The 17,847-nt window shown below is 50.9% G+C and overlaps 1 protein-coding gene and 2 pseudogenes across 1 annotated transcript; all 3 read left to right on the top strand.

The window, feature by feature from the left end:
• The first annotated feature begins 2,620 nt into the window (after positions 1-2,620).
• LOC108634537 lies at positions 2,621-3,529 on the top strand (annotated as a pseudogene).
• Positions 3,530-6,865: 3,336 nt separating this feature from the next.
• Positions 6,866-7,657, top strand: LOC102176950 (melanoma-associated antigen 8-like). Its single transcript, XM_005700503.1, has one exon. The coding sequence runs from the start codon at positions 6,866-6,868 to the stop codon at positions 7,655-7,657; it is 792 nt and encodes a 263-aa protein (XP_005700560.1).
• A 7,144-nt stretch (positions 7,658-14,801) lies between these two features.
• LOC102176680 lies at positions 14,802-15,614 on the top strand (annotated as a pseudogene).
• Positions 15,615-17,847: the final 2,233 nt, after the last annotated feature.

Here is a 17,847-nt window from a genome sequence, read left to right as displayed (position 1 = left end):
GTGCAGCAGGCCCCCATCTAGCATCTGTGCTAGGACTGCAGCCTTCTCTCAAGGCTTAAGGAGGCCCCCTCCTGAGAGAGGACAAGGATGTCCAGTCACCCTGAAACAGAGGGTCTCATAGAACACAACTCCACACTTACTGGGAATCCTGGGGGCCCTGATCCGGGCTGTCAGGCTGAGCCACCACCCCCCTCACTTCCTCAGTGAACTTGGGGATTCAGGGGTTTGTCTTTGGGATGCAGTCTCAGGTGGGCAGAGGGAGGTGCTCACGTTCTGCTAAGACCCAAGGTGAGGACCAGAGGAGGCTGAGGGTCCCCAGTGGATGCATGTGCGGCCCGCCTGACAGCCCTGGGGGACCCTGGGGCGTGGCGTCCAGATATAATGTCATTGATCCCGATGGGAGTGAAGTGAGGGCCTGGGTCAGGTGCCCGGGTTCAGGTCAGCAGAGTGAAGGAACCCAGCTGTGCTAGGAGTCAAGCTAGAACCCTGAGGGGGTTCTGGGGCCCCAGGACAATCCAGGTCATCACTGCTCTCAGCCTTGGCAGGGTTGTGGGAATGAGCCCCCCACTCCCACTTGCTTCTCGGGCTCCTGGCTGGGGAGGGCCTGGTTCTAAGGGGAGCAAGGTCAGGGACAAGAGGGTGGTGCTCAGACCTGCTGAGAGTCAAAGTGAAGAGCAGGAGGAGGCTTGAGGAACGCCTGGGAGATCATCTCGGCTTGGGAAGCCCTGGGCTTGGAGCCCTGATGTCGTGCCCACAGACTTCCCTTTGGGGTCTCAGTGAAGTGATGGCTTGGTGTGAGGGCCCTGCCTCCAGTCAACGCAAGGGGCATCCCCGGACCTGCCAGGGTTCAAGATGAGGACCTTGAGGGAGGACACAGGGAATCCCACAGGTCCCGGCACCTGCTGTCAGTCGGGGGCGACTCTCGTGGGGGCATGAGCTCGGGGTCTCAGAGACACTGGAGACTTGACATAAGGGGCGGGGCCTCAGAGATTGGAGGGGAGACTCTTAGGCTTTGAAGGAGTTAGTGAGGACCCCGAGGGAGGACTGAGAGGACCCTGGACCCCAGTCAGAGGAGACCTCCGAGAGCCTGTCTCCGTCGCCAGTCCAGGGCGACAGTGGAGTAGAGTGAGTGCAGCAGGCATGGCCTGACTCCCTGACACCCGCGCCTGCGAGAGATCGGGGCCCTGGTGCAAGGCGCGGGCTTCAGCGGGGAGAGGCGGGAAGCCAGGTCCTGCCCGGGGGCAAGGCGAGGTGCCTGAGGAGAGCTGAGGGCACCCGAGGGGGGATTGAGAGACCCCACAGTCCCCGCCCCTGAAGTCGGCCGTGGGGCCCTTGGGGTGAGAAGCGCACACTAGGCCCGTCTGCCCTCCTCACGTGCGGGTCTCAGAGAGACTGGGAGCGGCAGGGCCTCAAAATGGAGGACGGGATAAGCCCGGGTCCTGCCTGAGGTCCAGGCTCCATGAGAGGAAGGAATGAGGCAGTTAGACCCGAACGTGGGGAGGGATCCTTGCCTCTGATGGGGGTCTTAGAGGCCGCAGAGTCGGGTGAAGAGGGTGAGCAGTTTCTTGACCTCTGACTTAGGGACCTCGAGACCTGAGGCGATCAGGCAGCGGGCTGAGGCTTCAGGTCCAAAGAGGGTGGACTTGCCAGACACCGATGGAGGACTGAGCAGACCCCTGCCCCTGTGGTCAGTGCTGGGAGGCCAGGCAGGATGTGAGGAGGAGCTGAGGACCCACAGGAGGCCCTGGGCAGTGCGGCCACATGTGGGGACTCTTAGTGCTTTCTGTTCAGACTCTGGTCTTGTTCTGAGTTTCCATGCAGGCCCCCAGAGGGGTGGGACCAGGTCGTGCCAGGAGAAAGGTGAGCACTACAAGTGAGCCCTGAGGGGACCACCCACCACACACCTGGGGGACCTCAAAGAGTCCACCCCTTGTACTGTCACGGAAGGCTCAGGGCTGTGCTATAGGACACCCCTGTGGTGTACCCTCCATTTCTCTCACAGGGGATCCAGGAACCAGGAGGTGAAGGCAGAGGTCTGAGGACCATGTCCAGAGGTCAGAGAACAGAAGAGGTCCAGGCAGTGCCAGGAGTCAAGGTGAGGCGGGTACCCTGAGTGTGCACCAGGGGCTCCCCATCCCAGAACATAGGGGACCCCACAAGGGCCTAATCACCACACCTTGTCAGCCCTGGAAATCTCAGGCTGTGCTGACTGCACTCTGAGGAGCCACCTCACTTTCTCCTTCAGGTAGCCAGGGGACTGACAGCACCCACGAAGAGGAGACCTGTACACGGTCTGTGTCAGACTGCCCAGGACGTGGTTCTCAGCAGAGGCCGCTCTCATCTTCTCCCTCCCCCAGGCCCCTGGTCCCCATCTGTCCCCCTGCCTTATTCCTGTCTGTGCTTCGATCCTAGGCATTCCACTTGGGATCGAGATGAGTGAGCTGAGCAAGCCCGAGGAAGACCTTCAGGACCCAGGCAAGGCCCAGGACCCAGAGGAGGAGCAACTCTTGGGGGCTGAGGCAGGGGGAGGCTGCATCCGCCTTGGCCTCCTTCCCACCAGTCTCCCTTGCAGTGGCCTTGTCCCAGGAAGCTCTGAATGAGATGCTGGTTAACTTGACGAAGTTTCTTGCTCTTCAAGTATCAGGCCAAGGAGCTGGTCTGTGGCATTGAGGTGAAGGAGGTGGACCCCATGGAGCACATCTACATCATGGTCTCCACGCTGGGATTCACCTGCGATGCAATGCTGAGCAGTAGGCAGGGCTTGCCCAAGGCTGGTCTCCTGGTGCTCGTCCTCAGCCTGATCATGCAGAATGGAGACCATGCCTCTGAGGAGGAAGTCTGGGGAACACTCAGCAGATTGAGTGTGTGTTAGGAGTGAGCAATGCGTTTTTGGGGAGCACAGGCCACTGCTGACCCACGTGTGGGTGCAGGAGGGGTACCTGGAGTACCAGCAGATGCCTGACAATGACCCTCATCAATACGAGTTCCTGGGCCTATGCAGAGACCAACAAGTGGGAAGTCACAGAGTATCTGCTCAGAGTCAGCCAAAGGTTTTCCAGAGCCTTCCCACCCCTGTCTGCAGAGACTGTGAGGGAGGAGAAGAGGAGTCCTGACCCAGAGAAGCTGCCAAACTGATCCTTCCCTCTGTGACTGAAGAGGGAGCAGTCAGCTTTCTCAGTAGTGATGGCATGGACCACTGGGGAACCCGGTGTATAACATCTTTGTGTTCCTTTTCTCTGTGATGATGTGGAAATAAATCTGTTTTTTATGAATTTTTCCAATGTGTTTTCTCAGCTTAAGCCTTAATAAACTTCAGTATCTAACTTTGTGAATGACATTGATCACACATGTATTTGTACTTAACCAGTTAAAGGACCAGAGTTTTGCTGTTTTGTAAAAGAGATTGGGAACTCTCCCATTTTATTTTGTGACCCTGAGCAAGATAACATGGAATTGGAATTACAACTATTTTGGATATGTGAACTTACTAGCAGTATATAGTTGGTGGCAGAACTGGAAAATAAAAAATGATTGTAGTGAATTCTTGATTCTTATAGTTTTTGTCTGTCCTTCTCTAGAGCTAATCCATATCTGTTTACTTGGATTTTGCCAGGTTATTATTTAAGAAAGTAGAAGAAAATAGATGAGATTAATAGCCCCCTTCTCACTGGTTCATTTATTCCTCAGAACTTCATGGATCCTCTGCTCTGTGGAAGGCCCTGTGTTAGCAGTGAGGACACTGGGAGAAGCAGGACACCACCATATCCCATTTGTGCTGGTATCTGGGATGGGGTGGAAAAATGTTCTGGATGCAAGTGGTGCCACATCCATGGGGCTGAGCTCCCAAGAAGCAGGAAGGGCTCCTGCATGAGTGACTGATGGAAGCTCTGTCCAGGTGCCATCCATTCAGGGCCAAGGGTGAGGACCTGGGCTCCTCCCAGTGGCACAGTCAGAAGGTGGGTGTTTTTAGAACTACTCTCTTCCTAGAGCCCTCCAGGAATAGTTCTGATGTAGACAGGGTGGAAGAGGAAGGAGCATTTTGGATTCTGGGCACTGCAGATGGTATCCTGGGAGTGGTACAGCCAGAGGGACTGAGGAGGGTGGAGAGCCCTGGGAGCAAGGGGCAGGGATGCAGCCTAAGAGTCTGGAGCTGAGCTTCAAGGCAGAACCACATGAAGACCACACAGTCCTCACCCTCTGCCCTCCTTCTGGGGTCCATCCGTCTCTCCCTTTCCCTTCATCACATGGCAGGGCTGGGTCAGGAGAAGAGGAGACATGTGGATGGGGAACTGGTGCCTGAACCTCTATGGAGAGGAGCGCAAAGTGCCAAGTGTGAACCATGGCTCACAGGTCAGTAGGACTGTTATGATATCTCCTGGCGGAACCATCTTCCTTTGGGAACAGCATGTCCTGTCACCACCATTAATAGAGTAACCAGTAGCCACATGAGGCTGGGTAGTGTGAACTCAAATGTGCTTAGTGTGTCCCAGGGCCTGACCATCTGCCTTAATATAATGTGAAGTCAAATGTAAATAGTTAGAAGTGGGTAACGGCTAGATAGCCCTGCTGAGGAACTGCAGAACCTACACGGGGGACCAGAAGCACAACTTCCCTTGTGGGTCACTGGGAGTGGTGGTAGGTGGGGTCACTGTTTCCTCTGTTTTCAGGGCCATATATCTTACTCAGTGGGGGAGCTAATGACGACAGATGTGGAGTTTGTCCAGTCCCTGGAAGGTGAAACCCCAGCACCGCGGGCTCTCATATCCCAGTGTGCACCTCACATGTTCTTCATAGAGGCCATTCCACTGGCCCAGGAGACCAGCAGCTCTGGAAGCTGTGGTCTCAGGGCAATGAGGGCTTTGGTGCAAGGGTCCAGCCTTGGGTAAACTCAGGGACATCCTGTACCTTCCAGAGCTCAAGATGAGGACCCTGAGGAGGACACAAGGACCCCTTAGATCCCACCCCTGCTGTCAGCCCGAGGCATCCCTGGCGGCAGCATGAGCACTTGGTAGTGTGTCCTACCTTTGGCATCCCTGTCTCTGACAGGTTGGGGCCCTGCTTTAAAGCGGCGGGCCTTAGAAGGCGAAGGGAGGATCTTAGGTTCTGAAGAAGTCTGGGTGAGGACCCTGAGGAAAGACTGAGGGGAACCTGGACCCCATCACAGAGTGGGCTCAGGGCGCACATAGGGTGGGATGAGCACATGCCGCATTTCCTGACATCCGGGTCTCAGAGAGACTGGGGACCCGGTATAGGCGGCAGGGCCTCAGGTGGGCAGAGAGAATTCCAGGTCCTGTGGGGTAAGCAGTTGAGGTCGCTGAGGGGGGACTAGGGGACCCTTGACCTCAAAGAAAGCTGTCTCTGTTGTCGGTCCTTGAAGACCGTGAGGTAGGGTAAGAACAACAGGCATGGTCTGACTTCCTGACATCCGGGTCTCAGAGAGACGGCACGTGGTATAAGGGGCGGGGCCTCAGCTGGGGAGAGGAGAGAATCTGAACTTGTACTCGGAGACAAGGTAAGGCCTTGAGGAACGATAAGGGGACCCCCAAGGAGTACTGATGGAGCCCCACAGATCCCTGCCCCTGTCACCCGCCCTGGGAGACCCTGGGGTGAGAAGAGCACACTACACCTGTCCTGACTTCCTGACATCCGGGTCTCAAGAGAGACTGGGGCCCTGGTGTGAGGAGCCAGGCCTCAGACTGGGGGAGGACAGGGCTCCGGTCCTACTGGGAGTCAAGGTGAGGACGCTGAGAGAGAGTGAGGGGAGCGGGACCCCAGAACAGAGGGGACCCTGGTAGTCCCCAGGCAGGACGACCTCATGCCGCATTTCCTGACATCGGGTCTCAGAGAGGCGGGGGACCGGGTGAGAGCGGCGGGGCCTCAAAATGGAGGACGGGCCAATTCCAGGGCCTGCCTGGAATCCAGGCTGCAGGCGGGGAAGGACTGAGGCAGTTAGACCCCAACACAAGGAGGGATCGTTGCCCTTGATGGGGGCCTTAGAGGTCCCAGAGCGGGTTGAGCAGGATGAGCAGTTTGTCGACCTCTGGCTTAGGGGCCCGGGGAGGTGAGGTGCTCAGGCGGAGGGTGGAGGCTTCGGATCCACAGAGGGTGGACTCCCCGGACAGAGCCACACCCACCCTTGTGGTCAGTGCTGGGAGTCCAGGCTGGACGCGAAGTGGGGACGGAGCATCTCCCCAGCCTAGGACCCGCGGGAGGCCCTGGGCAGGTGCAACCACATGTGGGGCGCCTTAGCGCTTTCCTTTCAGACTCGGGTCTTGTTATGAGTTACTCTGCAGGCCCCCAAAGGGCAGGGTCCAGGCTGTGGCAGGGGAAAGGTGGGCACTACACACCCACCCTTTCTTTCCCCCACAACTGGGTGGGGGGGCTCAGAGTCCAAGGGTGTGCCACAATCTACCCCCGAGGGGCCCCCTCCATTTTTCTTACAGGGGTTCCAGGAACCAGGAGCAGAGGTCTGAGGCCTGTGTCCAGAGGTCAGAGAAAAGAGGAGGTCCAGGCAGTACCAGGAGTCAAGGTGAGGAAGGTGGATGAATGAGCACCAGGGGCTCCCCATCCCAGAACAGAGGGGACCCCACAAATCCCTAATCCCCTCACCATGTCAGCCCCAGAACCTCTGGCTGTGTTGGCTGCACCCAGGAGAGCCACTGCCCTTCCTCCTTCGGGTAGCTGGGGGTCAGACTGCCCAGAAGGACGGCCGCTGTGAGGCCGAGAGCACCCCTCAAGAGGAGACCTATAAGTGGCCTGTGTCGACCACCCAGGGTGTATTTCTTAGCTGAGGCCCATGGTCCACAATGTCCCCTGCCTCACTCTTGTCTGTGGTTTGATTCCAGGTATCGTGCTCGAGGTCAAGATGAGTGAGCTAAGGAAGCCCAAGAAAGACCTTCAGGACCCAGGCGAGGCCCAGGGCCCGGAGGAAGCACAGCTCTTGGGGGCTGAGAGAGGGGAGGCAGCAACCCCCTCAGCCTCTTCCCGCCCAATCTCTTTGTGCGCCACTGAGGAGGCCTTGCCCCAGGAAGCTCTGAATAAAATGGTGGCTAACATGGTGAAGTTCCTGCTCTGCAAGTATCGAGCCAAGGAGCCAACCTCTGATGCCGAATTGCTGCATACGGTCCTCGGAGGTAACCAGGAGCACTTCCCGGTGGTCTTCCGCCAAGCGGTTGAATGCGTTCTGCTGGTCTTTGGTATAGATGTGAGGCAGGTAGAAACTGCGCCCATCTACATCATGGTTCCCTGCCTGGGCCTCACCTGTGATGTGATACAGAGCGGTGAGCAGGGCCTGCCCAAGGCCGGCCTCCTGGTGGTGGTCCTCAGCCTGATCCTCCAGAATGGGGATCGCGGCCCTGAGGAGGAGATCTGGAGAGCACTCAACAAGATGGGAGTGTGTGTTTGGAAGGAGCACTGTGTCTTTGGGGAGCCCAGGGAGCTGCTGACCCAAGTGTGGGTGCGAGAGGGGTACCTGGAGTACCGGCAGGTGCCTGACAGCGACCCTGCTCGCTTCGAGTTCCTGTGGGGTCCCCGGGCCTTTGCGGAGACCAGCAAGGAGAAATTCACAGAGTATCTGCTCAGGGTCAACCGAAGGGCTTTTAGGTCCTTCCCATTCCCTTCTGCAGAGGCTGTGAGGGAGGAGAAAGAGGGGTCCTGAGCCAGAGCAGCAGCCAGGCTGATCCTTCCCTCTGTGATTGAAAAGGGAGCAGTCAGCCTTCTCAGGAGTGATGGCCTGGGCCACTTGGGGAACCCGGTGTGTAGCATTTTTAGGTTCGTGTTCTCTGCGATGACATGGAGACTGATCTCTGTTTTCTTTAGGAATTTTTCAAATGTGTATTTCAGCTTAAGGCTTAATAAACTTCAGTATCTAACTTTGTGAATGACATTGATCACACATGTATTTGTACTTACCCAGCTTAAGGACAACAGTTTTGCTGGTTTTTAAAAGAGTTTGGGAACTTTCCAATTTTATTTTGTGACCCTGAACATGGTAACATGAGATTGGAATTATAAGTATTTTGGAAATGTGAACTTACCTAGCAGTAAGGTACTTGGTGAAAGAATTAGAAAATAAAATGTGATTATAGCGAAATCTTGCTTCTTATACTTTTTGTCTGTCATTTTATACAGCTAAGCTATCTCAGTTTATTTGGGTTTTCCCAGATTATTATTTAAGAAAGTAGGAGAAAACTAATCCAACTAAATAAGGCCCTGCTCCCGGCTCATTTATTCCACAGGACTTCAGGGAGCTCGTGCTCTGTGACAGGCCGTATTAACAGTGGGGACACTAGGAAGAGCAGGCCACCCCCACACCGGGAGTGATCGTCTAAGAGCTGCAGCCACATGAGGAAGGTGGAGCGACATCCCCTAGTCCCAGAACAAGGCAACACGGGGCAGGGCAGTGGGGCTCCAGGAGAAGCCCTCGAGTGTCAGTGCCTGAGCCAGGGCAGTTTGGGCTTTGAGAAGCTGGGTTCCTTCTGTGGGAGGTGATCGAGATGAGGCTGGGTGGTGGCAGTACCAGACCTCTTGACAATGTCTTATGGGTGAGAAGAAAATTTGAAATAGGACATACACAATAGAAGTTCTTCTTCACTCGGAGATGAATCTCCTGGGTCCAAAAGAGAAAGTGCACTTTGATCAGAATCAAGTAGACTCCTGGTTTTTCTGCCTGAGTGTAAATACACTTGAAAGGTTCCAAATGAGACATGAGTGAATTTGGGTTGGCACACAATCTTCTCAGTCTCAGGGTTTATAGCTGAAGACATTTCAGTTACCATGTTGCAGAAACTGGTACTCGAGAATCCAAGCACGACACTAGGAGATTTGGATAACTCAGGTTTATTATGCTGGCAGGCACAGAGGAGTCAACACTCCAAGCTCTGAGCCCCGATCAAAGGGATTGCAGAGTTTTCATAGACAGACTGTAGTGGGCAGCACTAGCTGTTAATAGGCTGGTTTAAACTAAGGGGTTTCTCACGCTTGGGAACAGTGGTCAAGATGAGGAGGGGGATGCCTGACCTGCACAGGCGTGATTAAGCAGGTTTGCAGGGGCAAAGAGCAGGACAAGGGTGAGTGAGATGAACTCCAGTTTCTAGCATTGCAAGTTCCCGCTTTCTGAGACTACAGGACCCAGGTGATCTAGACTTTGCAAGGGGGAAGCTGAGTTACAGAGGCAGAAGGAGAAGGAGGTCGTGTAAAATTTTAACTTTTCCCCTTCATTCTCCACTCTCGATGCTTCTATCACTCATTGTAGAAAGCATCGTCCCATGTGTTTGGTAGGACATTCCAAGCTCCCCATCATTTAGGGAGAGTGTACTGAATTATTACCATTTGTAACTTTGTGGATTCAATCCGAGAGCTTATGAACTGGGTAAGAGCATAGAGAATACAAGGGCCAAACAAGAGCACTGCAAAGAGCATGAAGAGAGGACCTGTTAAAGGGAGAAGCCATGATGCCCAGCTCCAGATATTGCTCCAATTACCCCAAGAATTAGCTAGCTTTTCTCTCTTTTTATGATTTGTTCTCTTTGATGTTGGGCCATGTTCCTGACTGTTTCTGACTGGTGTATATAAAAGCAGCATTCTTCATTCAAGAAGAGGCAACTGAAAAGGCAGACACTTTTCAACTGTCAGTAGGTCTGATGCTGCTGCTGCTAAGTTGCTTCAGCCATGTCCGACTCTGTGCGACCCCATGGACTGCAGCCTACCAGTTTCCTCCATCCATGGGATTTTCCAGGCAAGAGTACTGGAGTGGGTTGCCATTGCCTTCTCCAGTCAGTAGCTCTAGACCTCTCTTATTTGGCAAAACCACCTCAGCCAGGAAGATTTGGCCACCCTCCCAATGTTGTCTGTGAAGTCTTTGGATAGTGTATGATAAGAGGTGGTTGATGAAGCAATTCCTATTCCCATACCTATCCCAGCCATGATTCCCAGACTAGCTAGTAGGGGTATAAATTGGATGACTCTTTTTGACGGCATATGTGCTGCCAGAGGTACGGTGGGAGTCTGGTTGTTAGGGACAATATTCATCTGGGGAGTGAGGAAAGCTAGGGTGCAGATATCCGCCTAATTGACAGGTAGACATAAGTAAGCATCTGTCCCACAAAGAAAAGGCCTTGATGGGGGCGGCACCATCTATAACAGCAAGGGACACCCAATGGCTGCAAAGCAGCCTGCACATAACAGATAACTGAAGACTTGCAAAAGGTTTTCTCCCCATCTTTGGGTTGTCATGGCTGTAGCAACTGAGCCTATCGTGAAGGGGCATCAGTTATACTGTGGAGCAATTTAGTTAGTAGGGAGAATCGATCGTAAGAGACTTCCAGTAAGAATGAAGCTTCCCATTACAGTGAGATAACAGACAGTTAACTGTAAATTCTGACCCAAATCCTAGTCCTGGGGTGCGACAGAAGCTAGTCCTGTGGTGAAGAGCACAGAAATAACAGCAATCAGGGATAGAGTCCAGGGTTGACAATGAAAAGCCATTGATATTTTGATAGCCAGATCCTGAAGCTTCTGCCATGTGTTGACCAGCTAGCTGCCGGAGTGTGGCTGGAGCAAGGCTGAAGAATCCTCAAGCTTCTGCTGTGCATGTACTTAGTCAGCTTCCGGAGTGACTAGAGCAGAGCTCAGCATCCTTCGCGGGTGAGGGTCGTTGTTTCTGAAATAGACCTTGAGGAGTTTTTGGGGGTCCTGAACTGCTTTCCAGGTGTCCTCATTACAGGAAGCCACTGCCTTCGTGACTCTGGTGTGGTGGATCCAGGGGATGATGCCTGTAACTTTAACAGTAGTAGGGGTTGCCAGGATGACCGTGTGAGGGCCTGTCCAAACTGGCTAAAGTGGCTCCTTTTTCCAGTCTTTAACCCATACCTCATCTCCCGGCTGACAGAGGTGAACCCAATTGCCCAGTGGAATGGGTGTCCTTTCTCAGGTTTCTTAGGCGATATGGCGGAAGACTTTCCAGGGCCTGGGGGTGTTGGAACATCTCCAGGTCAGCTAGTTGTTGATGGTCTCCTTTGAGCTTTCTGATCACTGGGGGTGGTCTCCCGTATAAGATCTCAAAAGGAGAATAGCCTGAGGTCCTCAGGGTGCACTTATGGAGGGCAATGAGAGTCCACAGGCTAAGGCAGCTTGTTCTAGTGTTGTCTGAGCATTGGCCAGGGGATATTTTTGTCGTACTAGTACTTGGAGAAACAAACTTAACAAGAATGTTAAAGATATATTGCCCAAAGATTAATAGAAGTAGGAAAGCTGCTGAGGTGCAACCAGGAGAACCAGGTCCAGACATTGGTTCGTGACACTAGTGTTTCTCTAGGTGGGAGAAGATGCAAGAAGTTGGACTCATAAAAATCTTTACCTGAAAATATCTGACTATCTGAAGGCCTGTTTTCCTGGGGTTTTTCCAGAGCACAGAATGCCTTATTTTTTGTCTCCACCCTGAGCTCCTTTCGAGGAGGTGTTGAAGGTCAGCATCTTGTAGTGGTCATGATTCAGTCTTTGTAGAGGCAGCTGGCAAGGGCCAACTTCCAGTCAGCAGGGCCCCTTCATAGTCATATTTGACCATGTTTGGGGGGCATTTCATGGTCACTGTGTCCCGCAGTGCTGGGAAGGCTCATTCCCAGGTCTAACAAAGATTTCATTGACAGGCCACTCAGTGTGTTGTCACTAGACCAGGCCTTGTAAGTAGCAAAAGTCTCTGGACCATACCTGTCCTACTAGCTTCTTGGTCCAAGAAAATATTCCTTCTTGTTGCTTCTTCCCATATCTAAAGTTACATTATTACAGTTAATGGTCTCATATGGAACTGCATATCGGCATTTTATCACAGGCTCTGTCACACATTTGGTAACATAAGAAATTATCTTCTGAAACAAGCTACATAGAAAATAATATAGCTAGCAGTTATTAGTAAGGTCACAAGCAAGAATTTAAGTCAAGAACTTTCATTGGGGATAGCCCGGTATACCCCAGGTCACCTGTCTCAGTTAAATGATTATAGCCAAGTGTTAATCTCCTGGTTGTACATCATGGAGCATCTGACCTTTATCCAAAGACTGGCTGCTGAGGTAAGCTTTAGAAATAATCTTGAGTGTCCTTTTTAATAATTTAATTAAACCTTTTAGCAATATAACATAACAAGGAACTATCTCAGAAGTGAGTCTTAGTAGCAGAGACCTTAATTAACAAAACTAGAACTTAATATTTAATGAAACATGAATTTTTTTGGAGAATTCATGTGAGGGCATTAACACTGTAGCCAGGTAAGGCTTTAACCCATCAAATAAAAATGAGGTCTATCAGGGAGCCGGGAAAAGCTAAGCAACTTTCTTGGATTTCCCATAACCATGGATCTTTGATTTTTAGCTATTGTCTATTTATTTTTAATTTCCTGATTTAAAAGGAGACTGTCACCATGTTTTAAGGACATCAGGATAGCAAAAGTCTAACCGTGAAGGGTTATTTTTTGTTGAAGCAGAATGAGCTTTGTCTACATGTACCATAATCTTAAATAATGTTTATTTACATTACTAAAGTAACAAAAAGATTTTTAAAACAAATAAAAATCACTTAACGGCAAATAAATTTATAATCTGTTATCAAAAGCTGAATTTTAAGAAAACTTTCTTCTCTAAACAGAGAGAAGACTAAATTCTAGTCTGGTACCAGCTTACTGTTAATAACAAAATTTGTTTATCTGTTTAATCTTAGAAAGTCTTTTCCATAAACCTTGAAGAACTAGCAGTATTCTTCTAAATGCATGGGAGTAAATTCATAGAAGACATGACTAAAATCTGATTCTATTGCGATTGACAAGGAAACCTGGTCATAACATTTTAATATGGACATGGAACAACAGATTGGTTCCAAATAGGAAAAGGAGTACATCAAGGCTGTATAATGTCACCCTGCTTATTTAACTTATATGCAGAGAACATCATGAGAAACACAGGGCTGGAAGAAGCACAAGCTGGAATCAAGATTTCTGGGAGAAATATCAATAACCTCAGATATGCAGATGACACCACCCTTATGGCAGAAAGTGAAGAACTAAAGAGACTCTTGATGAAAGTGAAAAAGTTGGCTTAAAGCTCAACATTCAGAAAACTAAGATTATGGCATCCGGTCCCATCACTTCATGGCAAACAGATGGGGAAACAGTGACAGACTTTATTTTTGGGGGCTCCAAAATCACTGCAGGTGGTGACTGCGGCCATGAAATTAAAAGACGCTTACTCCTTGGAAGGAAAGTTATGACCAACCTAGACAGTATATTCAAAAGCAGAGACATTACATTGCCAACAAATGTCCGTCTAGTCAAGGCTATGGTTTTTCCAGTGGTCATGTATGGATGTGAGAATTGGACTGTGAAGAAAGCTGAGTGCTGAAGAATTGATGATTTTGAACTGTGGTGTTGGAGAAGACTCTTGAGAGTCCCTTGGACTGCAAGGAGATCCAACCAGTCCATCCTAAAGGAGATAAGTCCTTGGTGTTGATTGGAAGGACTGATGCTAAAGCTGAAAATCCAATACTGTGGCTACCTCATGCGAAGAGTTGACTCATTGAAAAGACTCTGATGCTGGGAGGGATTGGGGGCAGGAGGACAAGGGGACAACAGAGGATGAGATGGCTGGATGGCATCACTGACTCGATGGACATGAGTTTGAGTGAACTCCAGGAGTTGGTGATGTATAAGGGGGCCTGGTGTGCTGCAATTCATGGGGTCTCAAAGAGTCAGACACAACTAAGCGACTGAACTGAACTGACCTGAACTGTTGCTTCTTGACATGCATACAGGTCTCACGAGACAGGTAGGATGGTCAGAGATTCCTATCTCCTTAAGAATTTTCCAAAGTTTGTTATGATCCATACAGTTGGGATTCCCTGGTAACTCAGCTGGTAAAGAATGTGCCTGCAATGCAGGAGACCCCGGTTTGATTCCTGGCTTAGGTAGATCCCCTAGAGAAGGGATAGGCTACCCACCCCAGTGTTCTTGGGCTTCCCTGGTGGCTCAGCTGGTAAAGAATCCGCCTGCAGTTCTGGAGACCTGGGTTCGATCCCTGGGTTGGGAAGATCCTCTGGAGAAGGGAAAGGCTACCCACTTCAGTATTCTGGCCTGGAGAATTCCATGAACTGTATAGTCCCTGGGTTCGCAAACAGTCGGACATAACTGAGTGACTTTCATTTCACACAGTCAAAGGCTTTAGTGTAGTCAATGAAACAGAGGTAGATGTCCCTCTGAAATTCCCTTGCTGTCTCTATGATCAGAAGAATGTTAGCAATTTGATCTCTGGTTCCTCGTGACACTGGATATGAGCCTTTGTTACTTCTCACAAGGACTTCAGGAACCTAGAGGTGAAGACCTAGGTCTGAGAATGTGTCCTGAGGTCACAGAGTATAAGGTCCAGGCAGTGTGAGGAGTCAAGGTGAGGTGGGTGCCCTTGGTATGCACTAAGGGCTCCTCATCCCAGATTAGATGGAACCCAACATGCCGCAAATCACTTCCCTCCTCATCCCATGAAACACTGGCTATGCTGGCTGCAACCTCAGGAGCCATCTCACTTCCTCACTTGATAGTGGAAAGTCGACCAAGGAGGAACACTCGTGTGAGGCCCAAGAGCAGCCCTCAGGAGGAGATCTGTAAGTGGCCTGAGTCAGAGCAGTCCAGGGCATGTCTCTCAACTGACCATTTACTGCTCCTCTGGGTCCCGCTCCGCCCCCCCACCCACCCCGCCCCTCCGCCAGGCCCGAGGTCCCCGTCTGTCCCCTGCATCACTCCTCTCAATGGTTCGATCCCAGGCATCATGCTCATGGTTGAGATGAGTGAACTCAGCAAGCCCAAGGAAGACCTTCAATGCCAAAACCAGGCCCAGGGCCCAGTGGAGGTGTGGCTCAGCGGGGCTGAGCCAGAGGAGGCCTCAACCTCTCTGGCCTCCTGCCCAGTCTCCTCTTCCTCTGCCATCGCCCATGCAGAGTCCTTGCTAAAGAAGGCTCTGAATGTAATCACAGCTGAACTCCTGGGGTTCCTGCTGCTCAAGTATAGCACCAAGGAGCCAATCTCCCAGGCTGAAACAGAATACGGTTCTCAGGGATAACCAGGCCCACTTACCGGTGGTCTTCCATAAAGCCACACAGTGCCTGCCCCTGGTCTTTAGCATGTACATGAAGGAGGTAGACCCCAGGGAGCACATGTACTTCCTGGTCCCCACCCTGAGCCTCACCCTCAAGAGATGCAGAGGGATGAGCAGAGCATGCCCAAGGCTGGCCTCCTGGTGATGGCCCTGAGCCTGATCCTTCCAGCAAGGGACCTGACACTGAGGAGGAAGTCTGGGGAGCACTTAGCAGGATGGGGCTGGTGTGTCTGGAGTGAGCACTTCATCTCTGGGGAGCCCAGGGAGCTGCTGACCCAAGTGTGGGTGTGGGAGGGGTATCTGGAGTGCCAGCAGGTGCCTGACAGCGACCCTGCTCACTACGAGTTCCTGTGGGGTCCCCTGGCCTATGTGGAGACCAGCAAGTGGCAAGTCAGGCCATTTCTGCTCAGGGTCACACAAAGGGCTTTGAGGGCCTTCCCACCGCTGTCTGCAGAGGCTGAGGGGGAGGAGGAAGAGGGGGCCTGAGCCCGAGCAGCAGCCAGGCTGATCCTTCCCTCTGGGATTGAAGAGGAAGCAGTCGGCCTTCTCAGAAGTGAGGGCCCGGGCCAGCTGGGGGACCAGTGTGAAGCATCTCTGTGTTCCTCTTCTCTGCGATGACATGCAGATTCATCTCTTTTCTTTAGGAACTTTTCAAACTTTGGCTGTTTTAATAGAAAGCTAAATAAACTTCAGTGTCTTAGCTTTGTGAATGATGCTGATCACAGTGTGTTTGTGCTTACCCAGTTCAAGAACAAGAGTTCTGCTGTTTTTTAAAAGTGATTGGGAACTCTTCCATTTTGTTTCGTGACCCTGAACAAGATGAAATGGAATTGGAATAGAACTATTTGGGAAATGTGAAAATACTTAACAGTAATATCATTGGGGAAGATTTAAGAGATAAAATGTAATTGAGGTGAGTTCTTGCTTCTTATATTTCTTGTCTGTCATTTAATACAGCTAAACTATCCCTGTTCAGTTGGACCTTTTGGGGTTATTATTTAAGAAAGTAAAAAAAAAAAAATCTGATCCAACTTAATAAGTCCCCTGCTCCCTGACTCATTTATTCCACATTTATTACTTCATGGAGCTTCTGCTCTGTGGAAGGCCCTGTGTTAGCAGTGGGGGCATGTTAGCAGGAAACATGGGATCCTTATGTAAACCTACCAAAATTTGGAAATAAATATGTGATTAATTCAATGCTTTTTTAAAAGTAATTCATTGGAAGGACTGATGCTGAAGCTGCAGCTCCAATATGTTGTCCATCTGATGTGAAGACCCGATTCATTGGAAAAGACCCTTGTGCTGGGAAAGATTAAGGGCAGGAGAAGAAGGGTGACCAAGGAAAGAAATGGTCGGATGGCATCATCTACTCAGTGGACAGGAATTTGGTCAAACTCTGGGAGGCAGTGAAGGACAGAGAAGCCTGGCATGCTGCAGTCCATAGGATAGCAAAGAATGGGATGTGACTGAACAACAACAAATTCACTGTTTTAAATACAGACAAAGGTTTTATGTAAATAACAATAGCACGCTGTCTGGGGGGAAAAACATACCATTTGCACTTTGCCTGGGGTGGGGTGGAAATGTATTTTGGAGGCAGGTGGTGCCACATCCATGGGCCTGAGCTCCCAAGAAGCAGGAAAGGCTCCTGACTGACCGACTGATGGAAGAGCTGTCCAGGCGCCATCTGTTCAGGGCCAAGAGGGAGGACCTGGGTTCCTCCCAGTGGCACAGTCAGAAGGTGGGTGTTTTTCCAAGGACTGCTGTCCTCCTAAAACCCTCCAGGACAGTTGTGCTGTAGACAGGGTGGAAGAGGAAGGAGCATTTTGGATTCTGGGCACTGCAGATGGTGTCCTGGGGGTGATACAGCCAGAGGGACTGAGGATGGTGGAGAGCCCTGAGCCAAGGGGTAGGGATTGAGAGAGTCAATTCCCAGGCAGGTTGATGACAAGTCCAGGTTCCCTGAGGAGGAGAAAAGGGTCTGGGGCTCTCAAGGAGGAGATAGGGGTCTGAATTCTCAAGGAGGAAGAAGGGACAAGTGTTTTTCGCCTTTACATTTCTTAGTCTTAGTCACATAAAACGTTTTTTCCTTTAAGCCTCAAACTGATGAGTACACAACAAACAACTCAGCTTAAACTCTGTACTAGGGATTACATAGCAACAATGCTTGAGGACAATTTCTCCTACCTGAAAACCTTCTGACTAATCCTGCTATTTTAGAATGTGTATTATGGGAGTGGGTCTGGTAGGCTCTTTCTATTTTTAAGTTCTAGTCCTGTTATCCTAGAATGTAAATTGTGAGAGTGGGTCTGGTAAGATTTTTACAACCTTGAGACAGTCCTTTGATTAACTGTAATAACCAATTATAAAAAAGTATATAACTCCCTTGGTAACACCAGCAAAGGGGGCACTCTCCATCCCCCTTCTGATGTCTCTGTCAGAAGCTTTCTCTGTCCCTTTTCTTACTTTAATGAAACTCTGCTACACAAAAGCTCTTGAGTGATCAAACCTGGCTCCTGGTCCCAAAGCTAAATCTTCTTCTTTGGAGATCATGAATCCAACATAATTCACCATAAGCTATCAGGATGCAGCCTAGGAGTTTGGAGCTGAGCTTCAAGCCAGAACCACGTGAGGACCACACAGTCCTCGCCCTCTGCCCTCCTTCTGGGGTCAATTCTTCTTTCCCCTTCCCTTCCCTATGTGGCAGGGCAAGGCCAGG

Source organism: Capra hircus, unplaced genomic scaffold (genome assembly GCF_001704415.2).
Source record: "Capra hircus breed San Clemente unplaced genomic scaffold, ASM170441v1, whole genome shotgun sequence".
In the NCBI taxonomy this organism is placed as follows: Eukaryota; Metazoa; Chordata; class Mammalia; order Artiodactyla; family Bovidae; genus Capra; species Capra hircus.
The sequence above is the reverse complement of the archived record's forward strand: the minus strand, read 5'-3'. Positions and strand labels throughout refer to the sequence as shown.